We start from the raw sequence: 12,038 nt of genomic DNA, 5'->3' as shown, positions 1-12,038 counted from the left end.
TCCTGCAATCGTCACACTTTTTCTGTTACAAACTGACTCCAGCCCCCCACTAAAGAAGGGAAAAGTTATGTGGCCCTCATAGGAAAAAGTTTGGAGACCCCTGTTTTAAACAATTACACAATAGTCTTCATGGTTTGCATTCTTTAAATACAATTTTAAAATAGATTGGAATTGAACTTGTTTAAATTGCTGTTAGCTGTGAAACTTACATCAATTCTGTTCAGTAGTATTAACTGAAATCCACCCAGATTAAATCTATGCAAACTGCTACATGACTTTACTGATCCAATTCTAACAATTTATTTGTTCTATGATCATATATTGTTAAAGAAGGACTATAAAGAGAAACTAACATTGCTCATTTCATATCAGTCACTCATCTAAGTTTTAAAAAGAGCTGCAACCATCCAGTGTTTTATCAATGTAGGGAACAGTTATAAGACATAATGTTTTTGTTTTGTACAGGTGGAGTTCAAAATGAGCTGCCCCGATTATAATCACAGTTATGATATTGTTTTTATCACATTTATTTAATATTTTGATTTACAAGGACTAATGTCCAGCTATCCATCCATTTTCTTTACACCCTTGTCCCTTAGTGGGGTCGGGAGGGTTAAGGACTAATGTATAGATACAAATTATCATTTGATAAATTACCTAGTGGTCTTCAGATGCTTACAATAAAGAATATGATACCTTGTTATCACTCTGCCCTGCACAGAGTCCTGGGAGCCTAACAAACTCATAATAGCCAATTAATTTAGTGAGGCTGTCTGCTCAGGTCATAAAGCTGCAGTCAGCTACTTAACAGACATGCTGCTCACAACTGCAATCTATAGTTTTAAAGTAGCATTATAATAATAATGGTTCTGTTTAGGCTTCACCATCCTGTGTTGTCATCCAACCAAACAGTAGATTTAGTTTTTCTGATAAGAACTGTAGAGGTATGGGAGTGATTCTTTCATCCATCCAGTGACTGACAGTCCTTAGTGGTACTGCAGGAAAAACTCCAGCCATGACAGCATCTCAAAAAAATTTATGGTATCAGATTTGAAATAATAACTTTTTAAAACATCAGCATGCCTAGAAAGCCAGACTTTTGAGTGACATTCCATTCTTAATCCATGATTTTTAATATGACAGTTTCATCTCTTACAGAGGCTTTCCAGAAGACTTAGGTATGTTTCCAGAAGTGCATTTGTAAAGTCAGACATTAATGTTGGATGGGAAGGTCTGGCTCATAGTTAGTACTCCAACTTTTCCTGATTTTTCTGGTTGGTGGAACTTGAAGGGATAATTGCCAAACTGTTCCCATAAAGTTGTGATAATGAAATTGTCTAAAATGTAATGGTTGCAGAAGCATTTGAGAATATCAATGCCATTTAGAGATTCTTCAGTGGTTTGGTACATCCATCCATTTTCTCTACACCCTTGTCCCTAAGTGGGATCAGGAGGGCTGCTGCTGTCTATCTCCAGCTAATGTTCTGGGCGAGAGGGGGGGTCACCCTGGACAGGTTGCCAGTATGTCACAGGTGGTTTGATACAGTTTAATATAATTCATTTTATATGTTGTGGCATACATAAAATGAATTATGTATGCCATAAATTGTATGCTATAAAAAAGAATAAATAAATAAATAAATAAATAAATAAATAAATAAATAAATAAATAAATAAATAAACCGTTTGTCCTGTGTGTCTCTGTGTTGCCCTGCGACAGACTAGCGACCTGTCCAGGGTGACCCCGCCTCTCGCCCGGAACGTTAGCTGGAGATAGACAGCAGCAGCCCTCCAAACCCCACAAGGGACAAGGGTGTAAAGAAAATGGATGGATGGATGGAAATTCAAACCTATCATACAGACAGATTCCAAGTCAATTACATATATTTCAATTGATCCTATTTTTCAAGAAATGCAGTTTTACTTACCTTCTTATTTAAATTGTTTTCTAAGGTTTCCCAGCAGATTAGATCAAGTCACTCACTTGCATCATTCACTCCATCTGCATGAACAATCCTTCATCCTGAGCATGTATGTTCAACACCCCATAATTGGACAAGCTGCTCATCTGATAGTCTTAATAGACTCATACTGTATAAACTGTGAATTAAGTGACACTGCATGAGAAAATATTTATGATATTGTAGGTTTTTCACAGGTGTTTGACTTCTGTCCTGCAGTAAAGCTTCCTTTCTAAAAACAAATGAAAAACTTTAATTAGTAATCTTTAAACATTTATTTCTTTCCTGCTGCTTTGCTTTTCTGCATAATTAAGGTGTTTTGAATGTGGACTTGATTATACACAAATGTGTTTAACCCAGTAAAATATGATTTGTCTGTTTGTACAGATTACAGAACTCAACCCAGCTGGGAGACTGGTGTTGCCTCCATGATTCAAAACAGTGAGTGCATTCTTGAATTTTGTTTCTTATAAGGATGTTATTAATGCCCAGCTTCAGCCCAGGGAGCCTTGTTCTTCTAGGAGGACATGGCGCCCTGGGCTAGAGCCAGAAAATTACCCAACCTGCTCAAGTTTCTTTTATTTGTTCAGATTACAGGTATGTTTCAACCTAAACTACATCCAGTACATAGGAAAATGTAGCTATTATTATTATTATTATTTTGTGGTTGTTCTTGATAGGCCCTGAGTTCTGGGTCTTCATCCTGCTTAAAGCAGTACTGCATGAATTACCATTGTCATAATGTACTGCTATTGCCTTTGTGTTGCAACTTTCTGTTGAATGTCAGACTTATTATTTCTAATTTAATCAGGTCCATCTCAGCACAGGGGAGTGAGAGCAGCTTGATGCTGCTATGAGGCTCAACTCCCCAGCCCATCAATTCACTTGCTAATATCATAAGTGAATGAAATATGGTTTACAGTAGGAGGGTGTTGTTAGATTTTACTGCTGTTCATAAGCCGTTTATTATCTCAAAGAGTATGAAAGAGAGAAATAAAGTTAATAAAAACAATCAAAGTAAGTAAAGATAAATAAATAATGGGAATCTGCCTCAACAGATTAATCAGGAGTAATGAGGGCAGTGAATACTTTCGCAAGGCACTGCATGGCAGGCTGCCTTTAATGTTCTTTGTAATCTGAACATATGCAAAAACGCAAACATGTCCAAACCTGGGATGAAGCTTGTTAACCTGCTGTAGTTCTGCTGCTTGGTCCCCTATCTCTCTACAAACAATATCTATTTGTGTCCTCCACTCATTTTTTCTCAGTATTTTAGCCCCACAATTTTTTTTCTTTTTTTCTTTTTGGCAGGTTTGCTGCTCGTTCATCCTTTCTTCTCTTTTTCAAATTGGAAGTGGCAGCTAGTGTCTCATTTTATTATGCAAACTACCAGACTGGCCCATTCTGACGTTTTACTGCACACCCGATTCAAATCCATTCTGGAGCAAATTCCACTTCCTTCAAGTTAGATTGTTCCTGTTGTTGAACAGTAATCTTCATGTCTGACCACAGGTTCTCAATTGGATTGAAATCTGGGCTTTGATTAGATTAGGCCCTTCCATTACATTTGCACCCAAACCACTGGAGTGTTGCTTTGGCAGAACGCTTTGGGTCATTGTCTTGTTGGAAGGTGAAGTTCCATCCAAGTCTCAAATCACTGACAGACTGAAACAGGTTTTGCTCAAGAATTGTGTTTAGCACCATCCATCTTCCTCTAGAACTGAGCCAGTTCCCCAGTCCTTGCTATTGAAAAAAACATTCCCACAGCATGACACTGCCACCACCCCATTTCACTGGGAATGGTTTAGTTCTTGGGGTAATGAGATGCATTGATTTTGCGCCAGACATAAATAATATTGCCAAAAGTATTTGCTCACCTGCCTTGACTCACATACATATGAGTTTAAGTGAGATCCCATTCCTGATCCATAGGGTTTGAGAATAGGCACATTTGCACATTTGCTTGTTCTAAAGCTGAAACACAGCTATAACTAGCTTTAACAATGGAATAAGCTGATCACCAGATGGGAATCTTTCTATTAGTCACCAACCTATCAAAATTACTGTAAGGGCTAGACAGAACTTCTGAGTATTGGCTTTCTTCTCTAATACAAACGAAGAACTATCACAGTGTGGATTCATAATAAATCAGTACTTAAAATGGTTGAAGGTACAGCTAAAATGATGCTTTCCTGATGTCAGTGAAACAGTCACCTGTCTGTGTTGCCATGGAGGACCTGGACCGTTGTTCCAATCGGCTCTGTTGACAACAACAGAATCCTGTTACAGTGGGAGTTAACTGAAGTCAGGTGCAGTGTGAATGAGTTGATTTGAAGGGAAAGCCTGAGCTTTTCCCAGGGGCTCGCCTGCTTTGTGTGTGTGAGTGTTTGTGTATCACAGAGGATTGGGGCCAAATTGACTCCATATGTCTTTCTATTAATTTATTGTCAATAGAGGAGAGCCCCAGTGTGTTTCTCAGAAATGACACCATGATTAACATTTCTACAGTTGAACTGCTGACCTTTCAACACACAAGAGATATAAGACAGCTTGACAGAGAGTTAGAAAATATTCGCAGTCACAGCAATTATAGGATAACTGATCCTATAATTGACTTGTGGAAGACATAATAGGTACTATGCTAATGTTTGCAGGATTATAAACCTTACTTTTTAGCAGCGTTTAAAAGGAGCTAAGAGTGATTGTTGTCTCTCATCTATCATTGTCTGTCTGTTTTACTTTTAGTCAGACTGGATTAAGAAAATCTGCAGCCATCAAACATAATATAACTGTCACAGCCTCCCGTTTGGATTTAGGGCTGGACATTGACTGGGCCTTTATAACATCTGACATGCTTTGTCACTCTGATCATATGTTTATGGTTGGTTTCATGCTGAAATGTAAACCTTTACCCACTCAAATTCCTGGCAATCCAAATGTTGCCCTGTATTTACCTTAGCTCCATCCATCTGACCAGATTCCCTATGCCCCCTGAAGACATCATCCCCACAGCATGGTACTGCCATCAGGATGTTTTTTAATTGACATGATGCTTGCTCCGCCCCATGCAGAAATAGAGCAAACCTCTGACAAACAAACAGTATTATAATGGCAGAGGTAGTGGAACTCAAAATGATACCCAATATATTTTTTGAGTATTTTTTGTCGTATCAGCCAACACTGAGGCAAAGACAACAGGCAGGAAAATTCTCCAACAAGTCCTACATCAGACCTGTAATGTTATTTGTGAGAAACAATAGAGATATCAAAGTTAAAGTCTTCGGCAGCCAGATGAAAAATGACTGGCACAAAGTCTCATGGGATGTGAGTGTGAAAGTTGTGTCGGACGCATTTTGTATGTGCAAAAGCGGATGAGTAATGATTTAAATAATAAAAGCTTTTGAAAATCTTCCTCAGGAAAATGCTTCAAAATAAACATTAGGATAAAAATGTAATTAAATACAAATACTGCAGTTACAGCATCACGTTTTCATGCTGCCATAGAGCTACCACTGGAATTTACACACATAAAATCAAGCATAACTACCTTCACGTGTTGATCTTTGATTTGATTAAGAGTAAGTGTCATAGTGACAAAAAATGGGATGTTTACTGCCAATTACCTTCATGCAGGCGAACATGTGGTAGTTGCTGTTGATCACAGTTTCATTCAACTGGACATGAGGTCAACTGGAGGCCTTGATCCATTTCTGCATTATTCCAGACTGCGTTTGGGTTTTGGAAATGTAATAAATTGTATTCCACCCTCTAAATGCTCTGGGTAATGGTTGTCGAGATTGCATGTTCCCCAATGACAATGTTTGACCATGACTAGTCTGTCAAAGTCTGTATGAATGCAGCACATTCGCAATGACGAACCCCGCAGTGTTGACAGAGGTTCAGTTCCTCCAGATAAGGGGTGTGCACTTTGGGACAAATTGCAACCACCGATTGGTCAATTGCTGACAAATCCCCTATAATGATTGACAGGTGGCGTCATATCAATTGGGATGATGCACTCAAATTAATATGAGTGCATCATCACAATTGTGTGGGATGTGGAGAAAGATGTACGTCTTCCCACATGACGTTACCTGAACACTCATGGCTGTGTTGGGAGGTGGGTTACAAGCATTCCTCAATGTTTAACTATTCATCCCATTCAGTCATCCAAGTTTAATTTCTACAATAGATCATAGTTTTTGTAGCCTTTAGCTTGTACCACAATAATAATTAGTTTTGTTTGTGAACCCAACATTTAAACTACTCATGCACATTCAGTCTGTCTTACTGTGGTTACATCTTAATACATAGATGGAAAGGTGTTATTACAACAGGAAGTTTTAAATTAAATCATCCTCTTTCAGTTATATGTTGAACAAGCAGGTACATGTGTCTTATTCTCGCATGTACCTGGTTTTATGCTTGTGTGAGATGAATGTCTTTTTGTTTTCTGAAATTTGGTCAGTGTTGCAAAGTTGCTTACAGTTAGTTTCAATTTGCTTGTGTTATAGCTTGTTACCTCTGTAGGTGAATCACAACTTAATGTTGCTGTTTAATTGTTGTAAAACACTTAGTTCAGTTGGTTTGAATTCTGTCTTAGAAATGATTAAATTAATTAAAGTGCACTCACTGTCAAAAAATCCTTAGCCGGTATTGAGAACCATTGATCAAAAATTCTGAAGTGGAAAATTTCTGAAATCACAAGTGCCAATATTAAAAAGTCCCTGACTGTATAGGGGATTAAGACAGGCATGGCTCTAAAGTTTCACTGTTACTCTTGTCAGTGGCCAGTGCTCACAAAATATAATCAATGGAAAATTTGATTATAGACTGAGTCAAGCAACCAACAGGAACGGTCTGATAATTACATAGTCCTTCAGGTTTTCCAGACTCCAGATTTCACAAATTTATGCAAAATCAACAGAACCCCACATTTTTTTCTATCTAACGCATACTTGTGAATCTATTGCAAATTTAATTGATTTTTAAAAAATACCTATCAAAACGTTGGGTTAAGTGACAGCTAACTCCCACCTGCAGGTGGCAGTATTTCTTACTTCTATTACAAGGTTGTCTAACTTCATATCAAGTTTTAGTTGAGATATTTAAGTTCTTTAGATAATAAAAATATTGTTTGTGTTCAGTCTGTCTTCCTGTTTTTTTTTTAATCTTTTTTCTTATACGTGTAGATTTTGGAAGGGATTGAATGGGAAAAAATATTGCAAATTTCTAAAGTAGTATCACGACTTCGGGGATTTTGATTGCAAAAAATAAGAAAAACAATCAAAGAACGGCTTAACTTACCAAACACAACTCACTCCACTCCACCCACTCAAAGCTTCCCCACAAACTCCAAACTAAACTGAGGCCCATGGGAGATGAGGCTTTCTGCCGCTTCACGTCTATGGGATGCCCTCCCTGACACACTGAGGGAACCACTGACTGTTTTAAAAAAAGGCCTTAAGACATTTCTTTTTAGCAAGATTTTGGGTTTATTTTCTTAGGCATTGGTTTTAATCTCCTTATTTATTCATTTATTTAATATTTAATTATTTTTATCCATTACACTTGCTTGCTTTGTTTTTGCCCTTTAATATCCAAAGATATAAAGGGCGTTGTAAATGAAATCTATTATTATTATTATTATTATTATTGTTGTTGTTGTTGTTGTTATTAGTATGATAACTTGGCCTTATGGTGACTCATATAAAATGCTGTATTACTATGTAATGTGTCTATTAAGTACATTCATTGTCTGTTGAGCTCATCAACTGTAGTGTTCCTGCTCTCTGGATCCAGTATCTTACCTGCTGAACCATTTCCATCCCTCTTTGGTTTGCATGTGTACTGGACTGCATCCAAATCAGACTGTCCTATCTGGTTGTGTGTGCGTGTGCTGGTGGGTGTATGTGTATGTGTACTTTGACTGCATGATTTAGTAATTCACTGCTGAGAGGTTTATCAATCTGCAATATGTTTCCTTCCCCTGAGCTCATAAAAGCAACAGACAATGGATTCAGTGAAAATCTACTTAACCTACAGTGTCACAGCACTATGTGCCCCTGCTGAGACATAGCACTTCTACGCTTTATCAGCACAGTGTTCAAGGTTTTTTCTAGCTGTTTAAAGCAAACACAAGTAAACAGGAACAAATCCAATGATCACATAAAAGATTTTGCTGAGTTTAGTCACAGAGAAGAGGCCTAAACAACATAACTACTCTGCACCACTCAGTGGTTGATTGTCTGTCGTAATCCTTGCCACAGCTTTAGAGCATTCCATTTTCTTGAACGTGATCATCACAGCTGCCTGCTCTCTGTCTCTACTGTCAGTTTCTGGGATTTTGGCTCTGATCTGCACTCCATGAACCTGGACCCTGACTACTGCCTCGCAGAGTGTAGACCTGTCCTGTCCATCTGTTGCTGACCTGGGTTGTTTGAGTACCATTCAGTGTTGGATTGTAGACCCCTGCCATTTCCATAGTGTGGTGTCTAGAAGAAGATCAGTGTGCGTGCTTTGACTTACCCCTCTGCTGGAGTTTTCTCACTCCTTGATATCATCACTCCTTAGTTATCCCCTCTATGCAGTTAGGTGTCAAAATCCTCAGTAGATGGGCAACTTTTTATCTCAAGCACTAATGTGAGATTTGCAAGATAAGCGCTAATGCAAAGTTGTATTCCCATGAATACATGTTTGCTGTGGTCTTTCAGGCTAAGTTTCTTTTCCTTACCACTCACTTTGCCTGTCACCTTCCTATTTGCTCTGCAAAGCCAGCACAATGAGTCAGGGAGAAGCTACCAATCACCGCACAGCCCAGTTCTGTCAAAAACCTGAAATGAAGATCTTTTATTCCTTTACCTGATGGGTTCCTACATGTTTGTAGATTAACTGTGCTAGTTGGAGTCCTGATATAATTTTATAAATGTGTGGGAGCTTTTTGTGTTTTTGTGTTTGCTGTTGTGTGCATATTTTATAGGCTGTTGCCCCTTAGAAATAGTAGTGTTTTTCAAATCAATACAATTTTACAATTTAAAGATGCACCAGATTTTGTTGTCATTCATATGCCAATTTCTGGCTATTGGTTTATCTTGTGTCTTCCAACATAGGAGACTGGAAACTTGCTAATGTCAACTCAGGTTAAAATTTATAGGGTATGAATTCCGCCAAGCAATAAGTTGATGGTATTTTATTTTGGACAGACAGTTAAACAGGACTAGGGAATGGAGAACACATCTTCCTAAAAACAAACAAAAATGTGCCACTGACCATGCTGTATGTCTCTCAAATACATACAAAAAGAAGTGTGTCCGTAGCATCTTTCAGTAACTGAATAATAGATTTAGATTCAAATAATTGACATGAGGTCAGCATACTGCAACTTCTTTACAAACTGAGTGTCTAGATGTTAAAATGTAAAATCTAAGCACCCAGGCTATTTCCTCCATATTCACCCTTATATTTTCCTCTTGTTAATAAAATGGTCTATTTCCCTCTTTCCTTTATTTCTTTCCCTTTCATTTTATTTCTGTGTGTTTGTGTGTGAAGGTCACAGTGGAGTAAACCAGCTTGGAGGTGTGTTTGTAAATGGAAGGCCTTTACCTGATTCAACAAGGCAGAAGATAGTGGAGCTTGCTCATAGTGGGGCTCGGCCATGTGACATATCCAGAATACTACAGGTATGCAGAACTGCTGAGAGGATAACATAACTTGTGAACAAAATTAAGTGCCAGTTTTTGTTTTCAGGTCTGGGGTTCAGAATATTATTGGTACCTTACATGCAATTTTTCATAAGTTATTGTTAAAGTAGATCCCTACACCTGCGCTGTTTTATTGGATTTACAATAATGCTCAACGTATTTACCAGTGATTGCATGTAAAAACATTGATGTAAAGTTAAACTAATTTCCAGTGTTTGCCTTGATTAGCTATGACAAGAACCAATAGTTGGCTGTTGCCATGGTTTTCTGTAGAATCAAAATCTGTATTCACAAACACATCAAACTTTCAGAGTGTTATTAATACTTTGATCTGCCTTAAGTTTCAGTAGCATAGGTAAACGCTGCAAAAGGATAAGATCTGATCACCATCTGAATATTTGGAGTGGCTCCAGCTGATACCAGCTTGAACTCCATTCTAAATAATGCAGCTAAAAAATTTTTGACCATTCAAAGACCATTGAACTTCTGTCTGAAAACAGTGGGTTAGTTGATAAATGTGGAAAAAAGAGGCAATGTTGTCAAAGTGAATACTGCAAAATACAGTCACTTTCAATACATTAGAATATTTGTTCAGATGAGGCCTGATAGAAAGACAGAAAAAGTACCTTTTGGAAATAATAATCTTTAAGCAGATATTATATAAGTTCAATACACAAAGTCCACATTTCTGTATTAAAAATGTATTTTACTGGTTTGTTGTAATATTCTAATTTTAAATTTCACATATTCACCAAATATCCCAATAAACACACACATAGACTTAACAGGATTTAATGTCTCAACAACACGCTCTTCATTTTTACACTCTAGACCAACATTAAATTTGTACCATGATGTGTCATCATCATACCTGATGAGATAGCAAGCAGAAAAAGGACACAGAAGCTTCCAGGCAGGTGACGTCAGAAGACTGTTGGTCACTGATTGGCTAAGGGGGTGAAGTCACTGGTTTTGTCAAAAGAGTGACTCTCTCACTCTCCTGTATTTCTCTGCCTGGATCCCTTTCAGGTTTTCAGATTTTTTGAGTTGGATAAAAAAACAAAACGTCCCAGACTGAGCAGACTGTTCAACATGACATCCATGTCTCCACTGATGTGTTTGTGTTGTGTACAGATTATGCTATGCTGCTCTTCAGACTGTGAGGCTGCTCGCTGTATGACGACATCACCCACTAGAACCGTTACTCATTTGTCATGTAAAAGGACATCATAGTTTACTCATTAATCTATAAAACTTTTACACAAATAAGATTGCTCTGGTGAAACAAAATGTGTTTTGTAAAAGCACATTTTGCTGTGAATACAGCTGCAATTCTTTTGGTCTCGAAAAGAAGATATTTTTAATTTGACAACATTAAAAATGAACTTTATTGCCTTCATCCAAACTTCCAAAAAGAAAAGTAATGCTGCTCATCACACTGAACATGTCACCACTATGGTGGAACATAGTGGTAGCAACATTGTGCTGTGTGAATCTATCCATCCATCCAGGCTGCAGGAGAGCTTTTGTCTATCTCCACTGTGACAGGCAGGGTACACTCTGGACCAGGCACAGTCCATCACAGGGCAACCCAGAGAAACATAGGGGAAACAACACACTCACACCTAATGTTTAAAGAGACCAAGTAATCTAACAGATATGTTTTTTGGACAGTGGGAAGAAGACAGAGTACCTGGAGAGAACCCACACATTTAAGGGGAGAACATGCAAACTTCATGCAGAAAAATCCCAGAAATCCAACCAGCTGTGCCTGTGTTCAAGCCATTGCTTCTCTTTGGGTACATGTATACCAATAAAGTAGTTTCTCACTGTAAGAAAATTGTTGCTCGAGAATGTAATGTGAAACTATTGTCTTACTCAAAGAACTTGTAAATCTGGATTAAACAGTGAAAAGATGGATTTCTACTGTAAAGTAGAACATCTAACTGACAGCTCTGCTCTGACGGTTTTTCTTTCTACTTCATAAAAGTTTGTTTTACAAAGAGGTGAACTGACAAATGCAAATCTCGATTTCCTGCCTTTCCAGGAAATCTCCACTTACTGATTTATGAATGGCAAATGCCACCTTCACATTGTTATGTCTGGGAGATGTCTTGTCACATATCAATCACTTGAGCTTGAAAGTAAATGTCCTTGAACTTCAAAATCTAGAATCAATCTGGAGTTGGAACTAACTCCTGGAACAATCACAAATGAACAACAAAGAGATGAATGTATGATTTTATCCTGAATAGGCACTTTGTCTCAATTACATGTGAGGCAAGCTCATGGATTCCTTTAGCAGCTTTGTGGAAATGTAAAGTGGGATTATCTTTTCTACATAAAGAAGCAGCCTAAAAACTATTCCATGTTGTAG

General features: G+C 37.8%; 1 protein-coding gene across 2 annotated transcripts in view; it reads left to right on the top strand.

Moving 5' to 3' along the window:
• The window catches only part of LOC106938977 (paired box protein Pax-6-like), a 67,096-nt gene that overhangs the window by 8,341 nt on the left and 46,717 nt on the right, over nucleotides 1-12,038 (top strand). For both annotated transcript variants that reach the window (XM_015021194.1, XM_015021193.1), the window contains exons 2-3: nucleotides 2,349-2,402; nucleotides 9,510-9,640. In XM_015021194.1, coding sequence (XP_014876680.1) covers nucleotides 2,349-2,402; nucleotides 9,510-9,640 — 185 coding nt within the window. The remainder of the gene's footprint in view (nucleotides 1-2,348; nucleotides 2,403-9,509; nucleotides 9,641-12,038) is intronic.

The sequence above is a fragment of the Poecilia latipinna genome, unplaced genomic scaffold, assembly GCF_001443285.1.
Source record: "Poecilia latipinna isolate Pla-1442-1.1 unplaced genomic scaffold, P_latipinna-1.0 Scaffold2738, whole genome shotgun sequence".
NCBI lineage: Eukaryota > Metazoa > Chordata > Actinopteri > Cyprinodontiformes > Poeciliidae > Poecilia > Poecilia latipinna.
Note: the sequence above shows the minus strand (reverse complement) of the source record. Positions and strands in the feature narration are given on the sequence as shown.